Source organism: Dasypus novemcinctus, chromosome 1, assembly GCF_030445035.2.
Source record: "Dasypus novemcinctus isolate mDasNov1 chromosome 1, mDasNov1.1.hap2, whole genome shotgun sequence".
In the NCBI taxonomy this organism is placed as follows: Eukaryota; Metazoa; Chordata; class Mammalia; order Cingulata; family Dasypodidae; genus Dasypus; species Dasypus novemcinctus.
In genome coordinates, this window is record NC_080673.1 from 23,641,157 (window position 1) to 23,666,561 (window position 25,405).

Genomic DNA, 25,405 nt, shown 5'->3' on the forward strand with positions numbered 1-25,405 from the left:
TTTAATTTCAATGAAGTCCATTTTATCAATTTATTATTTTCTCACATATGCTTTTAATCTAGAATAATTTCTTTAGTGCTAAGAATTTGTCTTCAATTATATTACATTATACTACATTATGGTATGCTATCTTGTGTATAATGCATATTATAATATAATGTATATTATGCATAATAAATGTAATATAGCCATTATAATCTCATGTAAATTATTATTTTTAACAAAATGAGGAAAAATAGTAAGGAAAACTTGTCAGTTAAAGAAATTACTCATTTTTAATATACACAAGTGTTAGGTCTAAATAGGTTGTTTTATAAATTTTCAAAACGTTTTGTGCAGGAAATTACTGAACTTGACCTGTTTTATTTTAGCATTAGTCCTAAACACACACACACACAGACTTTGGTAAATAATAGTGTTAAGAAAATCAAAGAGGAAGTTAAGTTCCAAATGTCGAAATATGCTAACAGTTTAATTTTTACAATGTAAGTATGTTTTCTTAAATATTTTATAATCTTTCCTAATATCAAATAAAACAGCTCTTCCTTTTCTGTGTTTAAAAAATTTAGGATTAAACCAAATAGAAATAGTATATATTTATAATTGAGCATGTATACATATATTGGATATACTAAGACAGATTTTTAAGTCATTACATACAATTTTAAGTATTATTATATTGCATATCAATATATTTGAATCACCCTATTTTAAATTTTGGGAAGCCAAAACACAGTTATTTTATTATTCTTTTTCTTTTAGTTGTTCATACCTTTCTGTTTGTTGGAATGATTTGGAGAGAGCATTGACAGCACGGTAAATTATTATTCAAGGTTTGTTTTGTTTCTCTTTCTATTTAGCATGCAGTGACCTGGAGTTCAGGGAAGTGGCAAACCGACTACGGGATTGGTTCAAGGCTCTTCATGAAAGTGGAAGCCAGAACAAGAAGACAAAAGCATTACTGAGGCCTGAGAGAAGCAGTAAGATTTCCATCCTTAATGTGTGTGCTATTGTCTTTGATAGGAGATTATGTTTCCATTGAATCACTTTGCACAGAACACATACTTCAAAATTTATTCTTTACTTAGATGCCTCAAACAATCAGAACAGTTATTACTTTCAACTGTACCCATCATATTATTTACTTATTTATTTATTTCAAAGAAACTTTAGTTTACATAAATGTTACATAAAAAATATAAGGGATTCCCATATGTCCCACTTATTTTGCAAGGAAAATGGGGTTACTTTGATTGAAAAAGGGATTTAGCCTCTAGTTGAATTGAAATAGAAAGAATACTTTTCCGTTTTTTGATAGAAGTGGTGAGGAGCAGAACAACACGGGAAATAAAAGTAATAATTTTGGAGTATTTAGATTTTTAGAGAACATTATTGGACCCCAGATTTTAGCCTTTTCACCATTGCTTTGAAGACTTCTCCCTTTTGACCCAACCATAACTAAGTAAAATGGATGAACAGACAAGAAATAGTATTTTAATGGCATGCTGCAGATCAAATTCATATAATACGGAAGGAAAAAAAGAACAACATGATTCTTTCATCATCTATACAATCCCCCCAACTTTTAAAAATTCCTGAGAAATAGAAGTGAAAACTGAAAGAGGGCACTTGTTTTGAATAATTTTATGAACTTTTCATTTTATTTTATTTCCATTTCTGGGAAAATATGTATTCGATATTTAATGCACATAAAAGGATGGTGAAATACGGGCTGAGTTTTAGGGCTCTTGGAAAGACTGAAGTATTTGTTTTAAAATGCAAGAAGAGGGAGCAGAGCAGCAGCTATGTGAAGCATTTCGTCACTAACAAAGGAAGTCCCAAGTGTCCAGACTTCACTTCTCATCATCATTTGACCCATCCACTCTCTACTGCAATCCTCAAAGAGCAGATGCCGATACAACCACATAGTAGGAGCGCAGAATCATCCACAGTCTTTTTCTTGGCACATTTCAGTTGCTTTATAGTCATCAAGGAATTGTTTAAATCCCAAACTTTTCTACTTAAGTCTCATTTATATTTTTAAAAAATTGTATATGCAGTTAAAAATAAGCCATCAAATTTAGACATAGTATTGGTCTTTGAATGTGTGGAGACTACAAATATGTTGCTTTTTATGAATTTCAGAAAGGAATGATAGCGTTTTCCCTATGCTGTGGGAGTTTTTCTCAGTCTTCAGAATTATTGGTGCAGTTTTGGGCAGATATAAATATTCTCAATGCCTCTCATCCTGATCTTACTTAATAGAAACAAGTAAGGCTATTTGCCACTGTAATTTTAAAACAAATATATCTAGGATACAAAGACAGTCTCTTCTAGAACTTTATATTTTGATTTCTATTGTGGATGCCAGGGTTTTTGTTTGTTTGTTTGTTTTATTCATATTCATCCCCTGTCCTCCCAGTGCTCACCTTGAACATTTTTATTGCTTGCTTTCGAATATCTCCTTTGAGCTGGAGTTCAGACGAATGATCCTTCCCAGATTTGTTAATGAATAACAGGAGATTGTGTAGAATACTCAACACAGTGTCTGTCAAATTGTACGTATTTATAAGATATTATTTCCTTTTCTAACTTTTTCAGGCAAGGGATGTCATAAGACTCTCTTAGTGAGTTAATTACAAGAAGTTCCTTGGGAGTTGAAATAACTTTGGAGAGTAAAAGAGAAAGTAGGGCACAGGGTTATTTATACTGCATGAAGGATTCAGAGACCAACTAGGAGAAAATTTCCAAAAGGAAGTTCTCTATTAGAAGAGATAATAGCAAATGCATAGATTAGACATGACCAGCTCCCCCAACTCCTCAGATCTTCACACCGTCTGGCTGAGTCCTCCACTGAGTTCATCATATTTAACGTGCAAACCAATCGTCCAACACCATACTTCACATTTTCTTTCTCTTTATTTTTCCTTCATAACATTTATCACTATGTAATGTCCTACAACTCTACTCATTGTGTTTATTTTCTCTTTCCCCACTAGATTACTGTAAACTCAATGAGGCAGAAATTTTTATTCATACTGAATCCCCAGAGTACAGAATATAATTTGATACATAGTATGCACTAAATAAAAATGAATAATGGATGGATGGATGGGTGGATTGATGGATGGATGAATCAAAGATGCAATATGAAGTAAAATACTCCATCTTATAGATACATTTTACTCAACTGTTTCCCTCAGAATGAGTAGTCACTGTTTCCATTATTTTCCTCTATTACAATCCATGCTGCAGCCAATTTTGTTTATTTTTTATTTATATGAGGAAAATTCAAAGCACTGGAAGCAACAAGTTAAAATGCATATGCATTTTAAATGATAAATGTTAATAGATTTGCCTGACTGCTTTGCAAAAAGCTTTAAGACTTTTCAAATTTTCCCCAATACAGAGAGAGTGCAAATTTTTACCTGCCTCCTTGTCAGCAAAAATTAGTACTTTTTAGTTTTCATGTAATTTTCGATTAATACTTTTATTTTTTCCATTTTAGTTAGCACAGTATTATTTTCATTGTTAATTTACTCTGCATTTACATTATTACTAGTAGATTTGAACATAAAGCATAGGGACAGATTGCACATGGCAAAGAAAACAAACAAAAAACCAAACACCATAAATTATATCTATTATTTGTTTAATCCTGAGAAAAGTATATTGATGGCTACTATTATAGTTCTACTTAATCAGGTCCTTCTAGCACTTTTGGTAATTTTTGTTTTATGTGTTAGCAACACTTTTAGAATAAATGGATTTATTTCTGTCCCTATCCATTAATAAATTATGCTTCTGCAAACAATTTTTGGTTACACTCTAACTCATCTACTGCTTTTTTAAACAGAGATTTTGCCTTTCACATTTATCCCATAGTAATATTATACTCCTAATTTCAATTTCACTGTATTTGCCTTAAAACCTTGCTCATGATTTATTTTCAAACTTTATCACTTAGACTTGTGTCTTTTTTGTAAACACCTATTATATGGTTTTGATTTATATTTCAATATGACAACAATTTATGGCATTTATTGATACAATATAATTCACCCCATTCACATTTGAGGTAATGGCAGATAAACTTGATTTTAATTATTCAATATTACTTTGCAGGTATAACTTATTTCATATTGTTTTATATGGCTATTTTATTTTGTTTTATGTATAACTTACATTGTTTTTTCTTTAATTTTGCTATTCTTACCATTTAATATCATTGTTATACTTTATTTTTCCACTTCATTTATTGTTACTTTTATTTGAGTACACAATTAGACACAGATCCTTTACTATTATTTGAAAGCAATATGCCAATTGCCCTTTCCTGAAGACATACTTTTTTCACTAAGTTGTTCTCTTCCCTAAGAACACTTATTTCTACCATAATAAAATGAGATCATTAGTATACTTTCAGTTCTTCACTCCTTAAACTCTTACTTTTTCTCCCACTGCAGCTAACTGACATTTTTTGAAAAATTAATCCTTTTTCTCTCTCTCTACTCATTTTTCCCAAATACTATGGCTAAACTAATTTAGTGATTATTTCCCTTTAAGTATAATTCTTCTTCAGATTTAACTATTACTTAACATTTCATATCACCAAATAGTCTATCCTTATGAATTTAGATTTAACTCTGAAAAATGAAATCTATATCACTATATATGTATTTTAATATATTGGGGGGTGAGTTGCTATATGTGTGTCATGAGAACACAGACTCAGACACAGCAAAGACTCAGCAAATAACCACTTCATTATTTACATTGAGCAAAGGGTCCAAAAGAACAGGGGAAGAGATCCCACTGTGGCCTCCTGGGGAGGGTTGGATTTTGGGAGCTCTGCACATCGGACTTCACATAGGAGAGGGGAGGCATCTGTACTGCACAAGAATAAGTATTTATACAAGGAGGGGAGGGGAGTGGGTAAGCCACTAAGCATGAAGCATGTATCAAGCAAACTTTGTGCAGAGTTCCTGCCCTGATAAGCACCTGGGACTATTGGTTCCTGGGGTTCAAGTATGGTCAGGTTATTCCATTAGACCTTATGTCTCTCTAGTTCTCCAAAGTGGAAACATATTTAAACATCTGCACACAAAGAAAAGGAGTGGAGTAGGTGAAGGCTGGAGAAGCCAATCCTCTGCCTCTCCCCTGGGCTTAGCCTACTCCTACTCCTCTGTATTAGCTTCCACAACCTAAGTCCACCTGCAGAGGCAGGTCAGTCTAATGGTGAGTTGCTCTTTGCAATGTTGACAGTAAAGGTCCAGGAACACGAGCAGCAGCAGCCCATTAGGAGAACTTCAATCAGGGTGACCAGGCCTGTTGGAGCCATGATTGCCTCCATGCCTCCCTACTCCCTGGGAGACAGCTAAAGAGGTCACACAGGCATTCAGTTTGTGCACTTTGCAGCCAGTGGGCTTGCTGGTGGATTTTAGTCACCTCCTGTTCCACTTCCCCTGAGCTATTAACCCGCATAGACAGCAGGAGGTTTTAGCAATCACTAGGGCATAAGCTTCCTTGTTGCACTATGAGGAAGTCTAAGGAAATGTGATTAACAAGCACTGCTTCCGCTAGAGTATAATGATTTTTGCAGAACTTGAAGAGCTCATACTGTGACCTCAGTGATGGTAGCCAAGGTCGATGACAGATTGTGTATCATGTGTTCACTGGTGCCTACTCCCAGCCAGGCAATAATGATCTGCGAAAGAGGGAAATTCAGGATCATGCCCCGCCCCCCATGCAGTTCACATTTTATCTCAGAATGGTAAATTGAAGGGATCAGTCTACTGAGAAGTCTCAGATTGGTTATGAATAAACCCAGGGTGTATTTTCCTTTCACTCTCCAAGGACCTATGCAGGGAGTCGCCCACATAGTGGGAATTTTGTTTTCTCCACAAAAGAAGATAAACCCTGATGGGTACAGCCCACTCTTAATGAGTTACTGGTCATCTCAAAGATACTAGAGGAAAGATGACTCAGCCAGTGGCCGGTTTCATTATATCAAGAGTTGTTGCATCCCTACAGGTTTTCCAGGGATGTTTTGGCAGATCCAGCAGACGGTCGGGTTCCTGCCCCAACGCCCTATACCATAATGGCCTGGATCAGTTGGAAGAACATGTTTTCTTTCCGGGTTGCTGCTGGGCCAAATCTGTATAAAAATTTGGGGGAAGCAGTATTGGTCCTGACAAAGCGGTCATGCAACCACTTCCCAAAGCAGATAGTTTTCTTGGCCTATTTTGTGTACCTTATTTTTTTCTCTAAAGCCCTTGCTTTGAGCTATAACCTCACCCTTTTCCCATTGATCTGGGTGCCTTACCCATATATTCCTACACACCTCCTGAGATATGAAAGTTATCAGGAATCCTTGACAGTGTCCCATGAGCAAGAGGACTGGTAGACCAACTAGGGTTGGTATTGCCCACTAAACTCCAGTAGGCCCTATAGGTCCACCCTATTTGTGTTAATCCTGTTTCTGTCACTCTGCCATTCCACCCCTCTGTCTGGCAGCACTAACCTCCCACCATCTTGGGAAAGTTTAATAAGGTGGAAGGTTTAATAGGGTGAAAAACAGAATGATCCATTGACAGTGGTTGAAAAGGAGAGTCCCAAATGGTGCACTCCTGGTTCCCCTTTCAGGGCCAGTTCTCACCTTGATGGGAGTAAAAGTGAGCATACCACAAAGCCTGGGTTCCTCCCTTACCCTTGTCCATATCTTGTGCAAGGAAGTACGATAAGGCTGTGTTTCCCTTTCCAGAGAGCCATTAAAACTTTCCACGATGCCAGCTGCCTGTGCATGATGGGCGAGGTGGAAAATCTATCAAATTCTGTGAGTCTGAGCCTATTGTTAAGTGGATTGTGCAACAAAATGGGATCCTTGGTCAGAGGAGATGTTGTCTGGGTACACTAAGGGAAGGCAGAGTCCCATGTGTATACTGCATGACTATTCAGAAAGGCAAGGCCATAGCCTGAATGTAGCCAAAGGACATACCTTGAGATGACAGGAGAGGGCTGTGGCTCACTTGCCATTCAGGCCCCTTACAGCTCCTCCTGGAATAGCTCTTGAATGCTCTTTTTGGGCTCCAGCTTGAGGTTGACATTCCTTACACTGATAAATGTCAGATTGGTCCTCTTTTAACAAAGCTGGCAATACCTTTGTCCAACTGACACAGGCCACCATGGCATCAGGGAACCTGACTGGCTTCTGGGTCTGCCAACACACCCCTGAATAACCTGTCAGGAAGCAAAACTCCTGAAATAATTAAACAGACAAATGTCTCTGTTCCATTCTGCTAATATCTCTGAGATGGCCATAATTTCATTGTGTCAGAATTTCCATGTCCAGTTTGGGGGGTGGATCCACCCAGCAGTCGAAGCAGTCATGGGAAATTCTGCTCTTTCACAGATGTCACCCAGGGTAAGTTCATTGTCCTCATCCTCCAGACAGGGCTCCTCGGCCTAGCTCCCACGAGGATCTCCAGCCCTATTGGGTGCAAAACACAGCCTGGTGCATCCTTTACTTACTAGGTCATTCCAGTGATGTTTATCATGATATTGGCCCTGGTCGTGCACATCAGTATGAATAACAGATAGTGGGATAACAGATAGTTCCTGTTCGTGCTGCCCATCTCCACACCAGGGAACCCTGGAGTCTCTAATCTCATTCCCTCCATAAACCAGATGAGACTGTTAAACTCTTGGCAATGGCCTATGAGTCAGTAAAGAGGAATACAGGGGTGTGCTGTTCTGAGTGTTATATAGCCAAAGGACTGCTTGCGGTTAAACCCTTTGGTCATGTTTTCCAGTGCCACAGGCAATGTATAGTCTTCCTGAGGCAAGGGAAATAGTAGTTATTGCCTTATAGACACCAGATGGATTCTATTTGACTGATCTATCAGTGACCCATCCTTGACCCAGATTCCCCAAGCTACCAATTCAGGGAGGAAAGGGCCCTCATTTGGTGTTGTAACAGGATCATTTTTGAGAGGGTCTCACCCACTCATGCAATAGTGTCACTCCCTGGGAATCCAGACAAGTGCAAACCTGAATGTACCACTTCCATTTAATGATATTCTGTTGTTGACCACTGCCTGGATGAAAGTTATGATTACCCAGGACCCAGGATGTGGTGGGAATTTCTGACCTCAGGAGGACCTGGGAGCTCTTGGTGATCTTTTCTATTTCTACCAAGGCCTAAGAGCACACCCATGTTGCTTTGAAAGGAAAAGTAGTGTCGGACTGTGATTTCTCGGTCCAAAGCCCCAGGGATCTGTGAATTCCTGTTGTACCCTCCTTCTGACAGAGGAATCAGTCAGTATGGCTCCAGGTGGCAAAATCTTGTAGATTGATTGGAGATGGAGGCTTAGGTTCTGGAGGAAGGGTGGCTGAAACAGGAGCTTTTATGTCTTGCAGGGTCTGCTGCTCCTCCATTTCCCAATGGAAAGCACCTGCTCTCTATGTCACCTGATACAGGGGTTCCAGGAGGACACCAAGATGAGGAATATACTGACACCAAAATGCTAATAGTCCAGTCAACCACCTTTTAGGAGTTGGGTGATGTTAAGGACAATAATTTGTCCTGAACTGGGACAGGGATCACACTGGGCTCCAGCCCTTACTCTGCCTAAGAAGATGACATTCTGGGTTCTGCCTCATCATTGTAAAGCAAATTGATTCGGCTCCTCCTCCCATAGTGAAATGGAGAAAAAGGCATTTTCCGGGTCAGCGACTGCATACCAAATTCTGGTGGAGGCCAAAATGGCTTCTGTAAGAGTCACAATGTCTGAGACTGCAGGAGCCAAAGTGAGAACTTCTGCACCAACTGTTGGGGTCAGAGTCAGTGGATCACAGCTACTCCCCAATTTGCCTGGGAGAGGTGAGATGCCTGTACTACCTGAGAATGGGTATTTATACCCCAGGATGGGGGGAGTGGCCTGCCAATGAGCAAAAACCATGTATCAAGTAAACTTTGTGCAAAGACCCTGCCTTAATTAGTAGCTGGTGCTGCTTGTTTCAAATATTGGGTTCAAGATAGTGTCAGAACATTCCATTAGACATATGTCTCTTATCAGCTGCAAAATGGAAACATATTGAAACATCCGCATACAAAGAAAATGATGGGAGTAGACAAGGGCTGGTGATGGTTGCTGAACTGCTGAGCTTGTCCAGGACTTCCCCAGCATATCTATAATTTATATAATATCAAGGCATATACTAATACACATATTCAATATATTTACATGTGTATCTACTGGTAAATACTTCATCATATCCCATATTATATCTTTGCTTTTAGTTTATTTGATATTTAGTTAAACTTTTCTAAAAATTTTTCATAAAATCGTGTATCACTCAGGAATGTATGTGGGATTCTCTTTTCCTTTTTCACTTTGAAAAATGTGTTTACTCTTTCAGGGACTTAGTGAATATACTTTAGAGCTCTCCCATATTCCAAAATGTAAGATTGCCTAGCAGGGAGTCACTGAACTCTCTTCCTAAATGTAATGATAAATCTGTCTATCGAGCAAGAAAATCAGACTCTTTCATGAACTTCTTATTTCACTTATCATTTCCATATTTTAATATTTGGTCTGTGTTTTGATATCTTTCTCCAGGCCATTAATTTGTCAATCAATATGGGCAATCACCTCCTACAATTCATCCATGGGATTGTTTAGTAGGGAAATTTTGTTTTTAGCTCAAAAGAGTATTTTGAACACTTTTTATCAATGAGTTCTTAAATGTTTGTGCACTTGTGTGTGTGAATGTGCCTTGAATTCTAGTCTTTATTTCACTCAGTATGTAACTGGTCTTTCTCTCTCTGGCTACTGGGTCCCTTTAAATATGTGGTGGTTTCCCTTTGTTTGTTTAGTGGGCCTTGGTTCTGTTAGCTGGCATCCCTTTATTGTTAATAGACCCACTTGAGATGGAATATTGTCTCACTTACTTTGGTTTTGCCTTGTGGTATCAGGAAGACCACTGGTTCTCCACTGAACTTGGGGGAAGTTTCCCTATAGCTGTGTCTATTAGACTTCCTCAGCCTACCTCAGGAATTCCAGGGACGCCAGGCCTAATGACAGGGATTGGGTATTGACTTTGCTCTTGTGACTCAGCACGTATCACTTTCTATTCTCAACATCTGGTCTTGCCATGATAGTCTCTAGCACTCACCTAGACCATCAGGAGAGAAACCTTCATACCCATTTGTCTGTAGTACCCATGTAACTGAAGTGAGAATAGTAATAGATTGGATTTGATCATGGAGACCGAGGTTGCTGCATTTTGGGTAGTTGAATACCTTCCTTAAGCTTAATCAACCAACTTCAATTTAATATAGAAAAAGTGGCAGTAGAGCTAAAGAACAATACAGAGAATATCTTCCTGCCTATTTTTTTCTGATTGTAGAAATAAGAATTTTTAAGTGCCAATATTTATTTCTTTTAATATTTACAATTATTAAGATTACCCTTGAAGTAAGTCTTTGTCTTTTAATAGGACTATATCTGTAATGACATTTAAATGATGAATGTAATTTTCATAAAAATGGACAATTTTTTCATATAATAAACTTTCTTTTTAAAGAAAGTTTAGATTACAGAAGTTACATTGAGTATAGGGGTTCCCATATACCCCACCCCTCCCCCTCCCCAATTTTCCCTTATTAATATAATAACATCTTACATTAGTGTGGAACATTTGTTAACAATTGATGAACAAATTTTGAAGCATTGTTGCTAACCAAGGTCTATAGATTATATTATGGTTTACACTTTGTACCATACAGATTCATAGCTTTTGCCAAAATGTATAATGTCCTGTATCTGTCATTGTAATATCATGCAGAAAAATTCCACTGCCCTAAAAATGTCCTGTGTTCCAACTGTTCTTTCCTCCCCTACCCTTAGAACCTTTGGTAAAGTCAATGTTACAAGTTCTTCTGTTGCAACAATAGTAATAATATACTTTGGTCCATAGTTACATTCACCACCACCCCCTTATGTTGTTCATTCTTCAATCTTAAGAGTGTCTACTCTGCTTCAGATTAAGAGGGGGTTTAGATCATATAGGGCAGATAAAAGGAACTGTTTTGCTTGCAGTTGTAGATACTCTGTGTTTTTTGGGATAAGGGTAGTCCATCACAATCATTTTCTTCATTGTCCTGGGTGTATCTGGTGAACTGGAGAATAGGTGTTGGCCTCAACTCTGCTGAGATTCAGGGCTGGACTAGCATATGAAGAGACCAAAGATTTAAGTCTCTGAGACCCACATTTAATGGGTATAGTGCTAATTATAAGCTCAAATAAAAGGGACAGAAGAATCATGTGTAGGGAAATTATAAATGAGTCTAACTCTGTTACACTGGGGAGATTGGTTATCATATATTCCAAGGTAAGGCCGACAAATGGGGTGCTGATTTCAGGGTGTACCTTGCCTGTACTGTCCAGATGTCTCTAGAGCCCTCAGGAGCTCTGCTGTTTGAGGCTTTGTTACTGTGGCAATTAGTGAGATCTGCCTCAAATGTTCATAAGTGTAAAGTCTGGAATGAGCTCCCAAGTTACTTTGAAACCTCTTAGCCATAAAAACTCTTTTGTATTTAATTTTCCCCCTTTTGGTCAAGGTGTTTTACCAAATGGATTACTGGTTGGTGCTTGGTAATAATCCTTCAGTGCCAGGGAGCCTCATCCTTGGGAGTCATGTCCCATACTGTGGGGGAATGTGGTGAGTTTATTTGCTAGTTTGGCTAAGAGAGAGGCCACATTTGAGGAACAAGGAGTTTTTACAAGGTAACTCTGAGACAATAGCCAATATTAGATTGTTTCAATTTTGCCAGAATAAGGTTCTTAAGTAGATGCATTAATATCAAAGGCTTGGCATATAGGTTTGTTGTCTTTTATTAGGCACTGCCTATGTACTGAAGAGATGTTTGCCCCTCTATCTGAGAATGTAGCAGGACTCCAAGGATGGGATTTTAATTTTATTGGTAATCATGTGGATCTTCAGCCACTGAGATAACAACCTATGAAAACATGGACACATTCATACCCCATAGAAGCATGTCTCAGGTGCACCCTTCCCCAATTATCCCCCCATGACCAACACCCTGCACCAGTGACCCTCCCCTAACTTAGTTGCCAAAAGAACTTTCTCAAATTTTATTCTCAACCACATACTTTCACTTCCCCAGAGTTCATGTGTTCCTTCCTCCAGGCTTCCCCCCACCTCCATGGAGAGGACAACTCACCCACCCCCCAAACCCTGCTTACACTCAAACTCTGGCACCATCACATTACTGCAAATTTTACTATTATTCATATTATCATTGAAGTAGGTCTTTATCTTTTAATGGGTCTATATCAACAATGACATTTAAATAATGAATGTAATTTTCACAACAATGGTCAATTTTAACTTTTCTATCTGGAAATATCAGAGAGTTAGCTTTTGTGAAATTAGAATATTTATGAAATTAGCATATATTTTCTTGCAAAATAATTCTCAAAAATTATACCCATAAATAATAAATAAATTATATGATTATAAATTAATGAATTTATAAATGCATAAATTTATATAAATTATGTATATATAATTATGTATAAATTAATGAATGATTTTAAGAGGTTAATCTGTGCTGGTAAAGAAATAGTTGGGGTGTAGGTAGAGAGTGAATAAGGAATGTTAGAATAAGTCTTTTTAAAAAATAATTTAGATCCTTGAATTGTCTGAAAAATTCAGCATTCTGTTTGTAAAAAGCCTTAGATATGTGATGTTTCCCAGTCTAACAAATAGAATAATATTGCCTGTGTGTTTAGTCCAGAAAAGCTGGCTTTAAGCATTGGCCAAAAGAAGGGCCTCTACCCTTTGTTAAACAGAGTTGAGCCTGAATACATGTTAGGTAGAATCATGTAAAATTACCAATTTTGAAAACAATAAATTCTTAAGGTTCAACCTAATAAAATTATCTGAAAATTTACTTTATTTTTCATACGTAAGCTTGTCAGTGATACTTTAATAGTCTGAATTTTTTTCTTTACCTGAGTAAAGTGCACTTTTAAAAAATCTATTAGTTTAATTTTGCTGCAGTGTCATAATAAGTAAAATATAAATGTAACATCCATTTTTTCTTTATCTGAATCTCATAACCCAGTATAATTATATCCTCTCTAGTATTTATATATTAACTACATAGTTAGTCATGACACTTAAGCTGAAAGCAGTATGGGCATTATATTCTCTAACTTTATTTTCTCTTTTCCATTCAAAAGTCAGTTTGCTAAAAAGTATTAGTATAAATTTATCTTGTGAACTAACCATGGCCTGCTGACTTTCTTGGGTTTAGGGTGTTTTACAGGAATTTTTCGTTAATATAATACTTCCTAGTAGAGACATTTGCCTTATATTTGCTTTTCTGGGAAAACTCTACACCCAGACATCTGTATGGCTCATTCCTTCTCTTTATTTAATTTATTGCTCAAGTGTCCAGCATCAGATTCTTTCCCTTCCACCCACTGTAAAATAACAACAGCACCACAGAACACTTGCCTGCTTCTTATGCTGTTTGTTTTTCTTCAGAGCATATACCACTACATGAAAGGAAAATGTTTGCTAGTTTATCTCTCTTTTCCACAGTGGAATTCCCATCTTCTAGAAAAGGCACTGGCACATAATAGGGAATTAATAACAATTGTTTAATGAATAAGCCAAGGATTTTAATCACAAATTGCTATTTTGACAATGTCCCAGTTTCAGAAGAATGATGAACTTGCCTAGAGCTGCTTTCCCATGACTGCTGAATGGCTTGCTTCTTCTAGGAAAGCAGGTTGCTCACAGTTGACAAGATTGAAATAAAAAGACCAAAACTCATTGAAACTGGAATGGCAAGATGCTTCACGACATTTTATAAGACATTGGGCTTTGAAAGTGGAATATGGCTTTATAAAGAAATGGGAACTTGCAAACCTCATGTACAAATCAAATTAACATTGCTTTTTATTATTTTACATTAGTAAAACATTTTTTCACTCTGCAAAAATATTTAAGATTTGCTGGGAAAAAATTTTCACCACTCAGTGGGAGAAAATATTTGGAAACCACATGTCTGATATGGTTTAATATGTAGAATATATGAAGGTATCTTTCAACCACACGACATAAAGGCAACCAACCCAATTAAAATAGGTAAAAATAAACATTGCTCCAGAGAATATATAGAAATTCCCAAAAAGCACATGTAAAGATGCTCAACATCATTAGCCATCAGGAAAACGCAAATCAAAACCACAATGAGTTATCATTTCACAGTCACTAGAAAGGCTACTATTAAAAAATGGAAAATTGCAAGTATACCCAAGGATGTGGAAAAACAGAAACATTCAGTCATTGCTGGTGGGAATGTAAAATGTTGCAAGGGTGATACATGGGATCCCTCTATGATGAAATGCATGTTTGTTTTGTGAGTTCACAACTTGTACTGTACACTTATTGTTTATGTATGTTCATGCATAAATGATTTACTTCAAAAAAATTTTATTTTTTAAAATTGGTGCTGGTGCCATGAAATTCAGTTTGGAAGTACTTCAGAAAGTTAGGTATAGAATTACCATATGACTTTGCAATCATACTTCTAGGTATATGCACAAAAGAATTGAAAGCAGGGACTTGAACAGATATTTGCACACCAATGTTCATAGCAGCAATATTCACAATTCCCAAAAGATGGAAGCAGCCCATGTGTCCATGAAAAGGTGACTGGATAATTAACATACAGTATATAGACACAATGGAATATTATTTGGCTATAACAAATAATGAAGTTCTGATACATGCAACAACTTGAATGAGTCTTGATGGTATCATGTTGAGTGAAATAAGACTGGCACAAAAGTCCAAATACTGTTTGATCTCACTGAAATGAAATAATTATAATAAGCAAAATTCTAGCATCAGAATCTAGAATATAGGTTACCAGGAGATGGGGTGGGGGTAAAGAATAGGGAATTAAGACTTAAGTGTACAGAGTTTCTATTTGATAACACTGTACGGTTGCATAACACTAACAGCACTGAAATATATGTGTGTGCGTGTGTGTGTGTGTGTGTGTGAATGCGCTTCAAAGGGACTATACATTTTTGGTACTAGAATGAAAGTTTTAAAAAAAATCCATGGAATTGCATGACACCAAGAGTGTACTCTAAGTTAAACTGTGGAATACAGTGTTTAGAAAAATATGAAAATGTGTTTTCATCAAGTGTAACAAATATATAACACCAATGCAAAGTGTTTATAATAGGGGATTCCTGTATTTTCTACGTGATTTGCTGTAAACTCACACCTGCTTTAAATAAACAAACAAAAGACATGGTGAATTAGTTCCTAGTAGTTATTGTAGTAGTTCTTTCTACCAAAAACAAACCATGTCCCCATGCACGCGTCGCATCCTATAGCACACCCGCACCTGTGTCTGGGGTTGTGTCCTTTTTTTCTTTTCACTTATTTTAAAAATAAAGTCTTTATTCCTTTGCCTACCCTAAAGAAAAAGAAAGGAAACTAACCTGAGTTTTTATTGAACCAAATTTCATCACAATAATTACATAGATAATTGTATAGCTATTACCAGGAAGAAGTGATTATTGGAATGTTGGATAGTATAAAAATTTCAGAGTTAAATGGTTTTGGTTGACAAAAAATTCTCAATGTTACAGCTTATTTTCAGAAATTATGCAAGCTGGTAAAGTTTGTCATCATTATTTTTTATTAGAGAAGTTGAAGGTTTAAAGAAAAATTATGCATAAAAGAGAGTTTCCAAATTGCATTAGAGTGGTACATTTGTCACAATTAATAAAATAATGTTTTTATAATTGCATTATTAAACATAATCCATCTTTTACAGTAAGGTCCACTGTGTTGTATAGTCCTATTTTTTAAAATTTATTTCTAGTAATGTGTATACAATCTAAAAGGTCCCCTTTTAGCCACATTCACATACATAATTCAGTGCTGTTAATTATGCTCACAATGTTGTGCCAGTACCACCATTCTTTGCCAAAACTTTATGATCAACCCAGACAAAAACTGTACAATTTAAGCATTAATTCTTCATTCCCCAACTCATCCTCTGGTAATCTACATTCTACATTCTGGCTCCATGAGTTTGCATATTCTAATTATTTCATATCAGTGTTTTCCTATAATATTTGGATTATTTATTTAGAAATAGTGTCTTCAAGTTTCGTGCATGTTAACACATGTATCAGAATTTTATTTCTTTTTATGGCTGAATAGTATTCTATTGTATACCTAAATATTTGAAAGCAAGGATTCAAACAGATCTTTGCACAATTTTCATAGCAGTGTTTTTCACAATTGCCAAAAGATGGAAGCAGTTCAAGTATCCATCAACCAATGACTGGGTTAATAAAATGTGATATATAAACACAATGGAATATTGCCATATTTTTAAAACCTTAAGTCTACTTCTTATTTTAAAAAATATGTCATCTTTGATATATTTTGTTCAGGATACAATATTTTAGAGCACTCACTAACCAATAAAGGAATGACTAAAGAAAATGAACTTAAATGATGTAAAAAAGTTAAAGCATGTTATATGAAGGGAAGTTGAAGGAACAGGATCTATTTAGCCTCTGAACCTGCTATTATTATAGGCCGAAAATACTCATATCTAGCTTTCTTTCTATGAGTATGTGTTGTGCCTATTCTGATCTATAAAGCTTGACTTTTTCTTTCATTATTTTAATCCCCACTGATAAATTAAAAACAGAATTACTATCCCCAAATTTGTATTTTTTGAGATAGCTAGATAGACAGATAGATGATAGGAAGAGAGAAATTGTATTTTCCTTTTGCAAACTTGGAAAATATCAGGACATTAGAACTATAAGCAAAATCCTCAGATTAAGGATCTGATATCAGAATCCAAGATTAAGATATCTTATTTTTGCCTTTGCTACAAACCAAACGATTGTCTCAGTCAGAGAAAATGACAGAATTACTTAAACCCCCCAGGGTAAATGAATATGTTCCAAATACTTACCAGTATATTGCTCACTTAATGTCGTGCTGTCTTCCCATTGAGAGGAAGATTGAATTTGGAATCAGATGGCTTAAAAACAATGTCCCATTCTAATGCATTTAGGAGCCTTCTAGGTATGGCAGAGAATTTCATCTTCCAAAAGCAGAGATTTGTATGACTGGTAGATAAATTTTCTGTACTTATTTCAAGTAATAAAGTGAAAGATCCAGATCATTGCTTATTGTCCTTCTTCTAATTTTTGAGACATCTGGCATTTTCTTCTTTTATTGGGTAGACACTACCACTTCCTCTATAATAAAATTTAATTATACACGGTAACATTACTAAGATATTTTCTTAATACTTAGATATTGTAATTTCATACAATTTATATATTTCATATTTAGCTAAATTAACATAACCTTATGAAAATTATAAGTATAAAACAAAGGTATTATGTGATGATGTATTAAATAAAATGATTTCATTGCATTATTGGGTCCTGGGAAATTACCCAACTGAATCTATTGGGCATTCTTGGATATCCCCTAGTCTTAAAGAAATGTAGTATTCCAAGTGGAGGGAATTACTACTAGCATTGGCAATTTTAGAATCATTAACAAGTAGGTTGCTTCTCATAAAGTGATTGGAATAATGTTATTTTTATTACCTTTTTATTTTAACTAAAAAAAAACCTTAATTTCCAAATTTACCCATGTAAGGCATTCAGAGCTATTAGTAGCTTAGTAAAAAATTGAAACGACTCCACCATCACACACTTACAAAATCAACAACAAATAGGTTAGAAAAAAGGCAATCAGTGCAAGGGGAAAAAGTAACAGAAAATTTTATATTTCTTAAAGAGCATGCATGAGATCTATACTAAAATATACATTTAGTCCGTTACAACATAAGCATTATTCCCAGTTGAATTTTTACACGATGCCAGTCCAATAATATATAAAAGCCTTGGGCATTTGAATAAAAGGTACCTGTAAGCATCAAGAGGTAATAGCGAGGCCCATGCGCAGTGCTGATGCGTGCAAGGAGTGCCCTGCCACGCAGGGGTGTCCCCCGTGTAGGGGAGCCCCACGCGCAAGGAGAGCCGCCCAGCAGAAAGAAAGTGCAGCCTGCCGAGGAATGGCGCTGCACACACTTCCCGTGCTGCTGACGTGCTGCTGACGACAACAGAAGCGGACAAAGAAACAAAATGCAGCAAAATCCACACAGAGAACAGACAACCGGGGGAGGGGGGGGATTAAATAAATAAATAAATATTTTTTTAAAAAAAGTAATAGCGAAAACCAAAGGAAAATGTTTAAATGAAAAACAAGTAAAGTAACAAAAACAGAAGTGTCAAGCGAGGTGCACGTGGCGGCGAGGCCAGGGCGTACTGGCTCCTGGCATGCCTGGGGCAAACCCCCAGCCTTAGAGCATTAGAGCACGGGGACACCTGAGTCACTGCCCCGATGGTTCCAGGGGAACCCACACTCTGGCCAAAGGTCGCCAAGAGGAGGTGAAGGCGCCGCGGGTCGGGGGGCGCTGCCGGAGAGCTCTGGCTGCCCAGCACCTCATTTGCTGTGCTGACTGGGAGCTCGCCCATAACCAAGCCATGGAGCGCCGGTCCAGGCGCAGCAGCAGCGTCATACTTACCCTGGTGAAGCTGTATGACTTCAGCCTGGGGAGTGTGACTGAGAGCTCACTTCCGAGGCCAACGGATTATGGCGCCACCTATCAAAAGCTGAATGACAAAGTGGGGCTGAAGACTGTCCTCAGTTCCTTCTGTGTCAATCCCACCAACAAAAGGAAGTCCATGCTTCCTTGTGATCCTGAAATGGAGAGCACCATATCCATTCACTCAGAGAAAGGGGAGACATATCCAAAGTATCGCCTTGCTTTCTACACCCAGAGTCTCCGTTTTTATCCTAAGCAAGAAGACTGGGTGTTGACCTACAGTATGGATCAAAAGACCAGAGTCTTCTCTGATGTGCATACATTGAACAGCTGCTTTTTTCCAGAGAAAATTAAAAATGCTAGTATCACATGGCCAGTCCAGAGATTCAGGTATCCTGGGTATACACCAACCCCAGCGCCAACCACAGGTTCAGTAAAAGTGACAGATGTGGAAAGGTCACATCTGAGTCGGACTCCATCACACTCAGGAGCACTAATTCCACAGTGGGGCCCACTGACAAGGCGATGATCTCCAGAGCCAAGTATCTTGACCATAGAGCCTGTGTGTCTCCACAGTCCTCAGGAGCACCAGTGCCTGGGATGGTATCTACTTTGACTGTCTCTGGGATCCTGCTGAGGCGTGCGTAAGTGCAGCCCCTCTGATATCTCCCAACTCTTTTTTGAAGACTTTCAGCCATATAAACTCGTTTGTCTTCACCATTTCCCCCTTTTATTCAAGATCTTTTTCTAGTAGCATCACCAGTTAATGAGCCATGGTAGTTGCTGAGAGCAGGGAGAGGGAAGAAGAGATGAGATGTGGGGGCATTTTCGGGACTTGGAGTTGTCCTAAACAATATTGCAAAGACAGAATGAAGGACAATATATATCCTGCCATAACCCACTTGAATGTACTGGGGTAGAGTGTAAGCTACAGTGTGAACTATCATCCATGCGGTGCAGCAGTGCTCCAAGATGTACTCACCAAATGCAGTGGATGTGCCCCAGTGATGAAGAAGGTTGTTGATGTGGAAGGAGTGTGTGTGTGTGTGTGTGGAGGGTGGGGGGTATGTGGGAACCTCTTATATTTTTTACGTAACATTTTTTGTAATCTATGTATCTTCAAAAAATACAATAAAAAATAAATGCTCATAAAAATTAAACAAAGTTTTTAAAAATGCTGGTATCAAGCTCTACAGCCTCACAGAGTTTAGAAGATGGTAGCATCTCATGCATAAACTATCACACTCAACAGATTTTACTGACTCACTGTTCATGGTAACAAAACTTTGGAGAGTCTATGATTTGTAGAAGCCTGACAAAATTTCAAGTCACTGATTCTCAAACTTACTTCACCACAGAATCTTCTCATGTCACACCTGACAAGTCCTTCAGAACTACTATGGAGCATTTTCTGAAAAACCTTTTATTACAATGAATACATGTTTATGGTGTTCCTTTATATGTGCATAGGATCTTTGCCTTGGGTTGTAACAAGTTGAGTATAATTTTGCCTTTTGCACTTCCCTGCTGTAACTTGAAAATGCTTCTTACTTGCATCTTGCTTTCATTTCAGGAGAGGTGCTGGCCAAAGGAATAGGGGTTAGCAAACATACAACAAAGGAACTCAAATAGGCTTAATTTTTAAACAAAATGAAAAGTGACAATGTTTAAAGTATTACTAGTACTTAGTCTATGTCTCTTTTTACATACTTGGTTCTATTCCCTTAAAAAGTTATATACTAACATGTATGTCTCACATAAGACAGGGGTGTCTGTGTGGGCAAGGGATGATGAATGCCTTGTACATAAAACACATTCACATCCACATTTCTGGAAACAATACCTTCCAAAAAACATGTACAGAGTTTTAAATGATGACTGCCTAAGCATACTGTGAAAATCAACCACGTTTTATTGGACACAATTCAGAAATTGGGAAAGAGAAGGGAGGGAAGAGGCAGGCAGGCAGGCAGGCCCTTTGCTATTTCCGGAAGAACTCTTGAGATAGTAATGCAGTCAACCAACTAGAAAGTAAAGTTGTTGGAAAAGGAAACCACAGTAGGCTGGATAAACCTTGTCATCATTTCTGAAGGGAATCAAATTAAGTGGATAAGGGTCAGCCTTTTCCTATTTTTTGCAAAGAACAAGAGGAGAACATTCCAGTCGCTAGTCACCCTCCCCCTTCCTTTGTGTAAAAGAAAGAATAAACTCCAAGTTCTGATAATTGTGTTTCACCTCTCCTCCAAAAAAAAAACCCCAAAAACCAAAACAAAAAACAGAAGTATCTATGTTGATTTAATATAGGAAATGATCCTATGCGGGGCAACAGTCTTCAAATCATACACTAGCCAATAAAAAAGCAATATGTAACATTTTATTTTCTATTTGTTTATTTTTTGTATTTTATATTGCAATTACACAGGTGAAAAAATGTTTATTTTAACAAATTATACATGAAGGAATGATACAGTATTTAATCATGGACCCCCAAATTTGAAAAACACTGATTAACCAAAAAAGGGAAATGTATAACAAACTTACACGTAACTAAATAAAAGGAAGAATAGTCATTAAGCTGTATTAAATTTAGAAAAGGAGGAGGAGACCTTCACATGCCTATAAATTTCAAATGTGGAAAATTTGCACCTATCAGATTAGTTTGATGTTGACATCAGTGATTGGAAACAGAATCCAGTCAAAGTTACCCCTTAAGGTTAACTGTAAATGATAGATAAATTAAATTAATTGAACTCTAGCTTTTGTGAGTTGTTCTCAGTGAGAGCTTAGAAAATTCATGCTCTAAGGTTGATTTCAAAGTATATTTTGGCAGGAGGTACTTAATTCTATTGTTCTATTTTTCAAAACCACTTTGACTCAGAAACAGCATTCAAAGAGATATATTATATCTGCTTAACCATAACTGGCATTATAAGAAGACTGAAAATCTTGTCGATTAATCACAAATTTATTTCCATTATTTATATTGTTAATTAAATTATTTTACTTTTCTGAATTGATCTATTAATGCTTTAATATTTAAATTCCACTGTTTATGGAAATAGCTTGATTATTCCACTACTTCAGATTCATATAAAATAAAATAGTTTATGCCTATATGATAGCATTGTCCCAGAACACTTAAACTCACAAAATATGAGCTATTGCTCCAAAATTCAAGATAAAATAAGGAAAAACACAATTTTCCAAATTGATTTTATTTTATATTTGTAGCTTCAACAAAACTATATCTGAAAAATACATATTTAATTGAAAATATCAAAGACATTTTATTTCTAGTCTTTTTCTGTTACTAGGTATCCTGACAGCTAGTGTAACTCAGTATTTTTGTATAAGGAAATTGTCCAAATAGCAAAACCATGGACATGCTGTATTTTTTTTCTTAAGGAAAATGGTGAGATTATTTTTAAAAATCCCTCCATTATCTAAATATTAACATAGAACCTGGAAATATTAAATAATTTAATGAATGCAAGGTAGTGGCAGAATCCAGGCCAAATCAAATGCCTTAGCATTTCTTTCAATATACATTACTACATCAGATTTAACCAAATTGTTCATTGGGCAGGTACTCTATATGAATTTCATGTATTTTTAACATGAATGGTAAACTCTTTGTTTCCTTGTGTCTAAATATTGTTATATATCTCTGCATGTCATATTTTCAGATATATTGTTCTGCAATGATGTCTGCATTGTGAAGTAAGCTCTTCTCAAATTAGGCAACAAAAATTATCAAAAGGTTAAGGATTCTTTTCTTTCATACTGTATGAATAAACAATATAAAAAGATGGAAGAGTGTCTTGATAATTGCAAGGATGTTAACCTGGAACATTGTTGTATTAGTCCGCCAAAGGGGTACTAATGTGAAATATCAAAACCTGTTCGCTTTTGTAAAAGATATTTATTTGGGGTAGAAGCTTACAGTTACCAGGCCATAGAGCATAAGTTACTTCCCTCACCAAAGACTATTGCCACATGTGGGGGAAAGATGGCTGCCAAAGTCTGCAAGGGTTCAGCCTTCTTGCGTCTCTCTCTTCCTGGGGCTCCGTTTCTCCTGGGTGCTCTCTCCAAAAAGCCAGCTGTAGACTATTAGGTGAAAGGCTCTGTCTCTCTCCCCAGAGCTTCTGCTGTGCTTAAGGAGTGGTGTCTATTCCTGTGTTCTTCTCCTGTGTGTTCACTTTCTGGGCTCCAGCTCAAAACTCCCAACTCTGTCCTTTATCATGTCTTTTATCTGAGTCCCCACCCACCAAGGGAGGGGACTCAATGCCCTACTGACATGGCCCAGTCAAGGCCCTAATCATAATTTAATCAAGTAAAAGTGAAACCTCAGACAGACCAGTTTACAAACATAATGCAATATCTATTTTTGGAATTTGTAAGCAATGTCAAAATGCTATAATTGTCAAGTCTTGGCAGAAATGATTTTTTAAAACTATATTTTAAAGACTAATTTTGGCCCAAGAAAACTAAAGCAATTGTGAAGACAAAAACAAACAACACTAAGAATCTTACTGGACTATCTCAGTGACTCCCTGCTTTTCTCCCATCTTGCACACTTTTACCCATATAATCCAAATGGCAAGAAATGTGTTCCATTTAAAACATAAATCAGATCATGCCATCCCCCTTTTTTTAACATTTCTGTAATTCTCCATTTGCAATTTAATTCAGGGTATGTTTGCTGGCATTTTATGCTCTAATATTTCTCCACTGCTTTCCACCACTCATCTCTAGTCAATAAATCATACATAGTGAATCATACATAGTGAAGCTGGACTTCTGCCCAATTTTTCTAAACAGTGTCTTTGCACTATTAGGCCTATAGCCTCATATCTCATTTACTTCTCACTGAGACAGCTTCAGGCTTCAGGTGGATCCCAGAGGAGCCTTATGCTTTTATCTCGTGGCTGAATTTCCAACTATCTTTCACTAGTGCTCTTTTCCCACCTTCAAAGGCCAGGAGACAAGGTTAAGCTAAGGAGATTTTTCACCTAGAAATTGGATGTCCATTTTCCTTTCTCCCTTTCTTTAGCCGTATTCAACATGCTTAAGATTGTCCTAAGGCCTTCAATGCTAATTTTGGGAAAGAAACCAACTGATTCCCTAATTCTCAATAAGAAAGTGAAGGGCAGTTAACACACAGTCAAGCTTCTCCACTGCTCCAGAAAAAGAGATTGGAAGGGAGGATGTGACTCAAAAGCATATAGGAAGCTCACACCAAAAACTCAGCTGTTTTGAATGACATTGGAGAAGCTAGTATATTTGTTTTCTACAGGTTGCTTTGCTTATGCAATCCCTAAGCATTGGACAACTTTTTTGTGCTAGGGAACAGCTTTAACCAATATCTCAAACCATGCTGTATAAAAGAAAGCTCCAAGAGAATTGTGGTCTTATCTGCATTTTCCAATCCTGCACCCCAAAATCCAAGGTCAATGTCTAGAAAGTAAATAAATAATGCAATTCACATTTGCTGTTTGCTTGACTGGGAAATTGTTTTGATTTTATGAACAACTTTACAAAGAAAAGGCAAACATTGCAAACTAATATGTATTTTCTCTACACTTTTATGAAAATGCTTCAAAAACCTCATTTACTTTTGTATCTCCTTTGCCTATCACAGGGATGCATACAAAAAACAGCCAAATGCTGTTCTGAATAAATTAATTAAATTTTCCAAAAAGCTAGAGAAATTATTAATTTCTCAAGTCCAAACATTTAGAGCCAGAGCCTACGTAACTTTTAATCCTAAGTATCTGTTTCTTTATTTGCAATTATTCTAAAACTCAAAGTACAGTAACCAAAAATTATCAAAATAGATTTGGTATAGCAAACTAAATCTATTTGGTATAACAAATAAATTTGGTGTGACAAAAATTAAAAATTAACTACTACAGCTAAGAGAGAATTCCACTTATAAATAGCTAAACTACTATTCGTACCCTGTTGTTGAAGATTAAGTCCATTTGATATTCAGTTTTCAGAAAACCTCATCCCAAACATACCCTGTCATCCATGCCACTTAACTAAGTTATTATCTTCCTTTCACTTGTAATGAGTGGAAAATAGCAAATAAAACCAAAGCCAGAAGAGCAAAATACTTGTGAAAGCTGGCTTAAACTTGAAAAGTAAGAAATGTCCAAAGTAAATCTTTATTTAAAGGGTCATAATTCAAAATACTGACGAAGCAGCTGATGCTGGAAACTTAGTGGGTCTCTGGCTCACGCCTGACATCCCATCTTTAACGTTGTGTCACAGGACACAAACTCAGACCTGTCTGCTGTATGCCTGTCCCTGTCCAATGCACTCTGCTGTCTCCCATCATAACAGAATTACAATTGCAAAAGTTACCTTGGGGGAGGCAAAAGACAGAACAGCGAAGTAAATTATGTGATTGTTATTCTTTCTTTGTCCAGAATTGTTATGTGAAATAACACAATCTACCAGTGTTCTATCAAGATACAGAACATTATTGAAGTTATTACTATGTGTTTATTATATTTTTGATCAAATGGCATTCTCATTTCCTTGAATGAAAATGAATTTTATTTCTTTACTAACATGATATAATTAATTAGACTTACCTAAATTGGATACAATATATGTCATGATAAACTGTTTCTTCAGTAGAAACTTGACTATAAGAATAATTGTAAATAATAGCTAATATAATCA

At 36.6% G+C, this 25,405-nt stretch overlaps 1 protein-coding gene across 4 annotated transcripts in view; it reads left to right on the plus strand.

Annotated features, from left to right (window-relative positions):
* SPOCK3 (SPARC (osteonectin), cwcv and kazal like domains proteoglycan 3) overlaps positions 1 to 25,405 on the plus strand; it is a 542,360-nt gene that overhangs the window by 499,471 nt on the left and 17,484 nt on the right. For all 4 annotated transcript variants that reach the window (XM_004482191.4, XM_058310106.2, XM_058310073.2 and 1 more), the window contains exon 7: positions 861 to 980. In XM_004482191.4, coding sequence (XP_004482248.1) covers positions 861 to 980 — 120 coding nt within the window. The remainder of the gene's footprint in view (positions 1 to 860; positions 981 to 25,405) is intronic.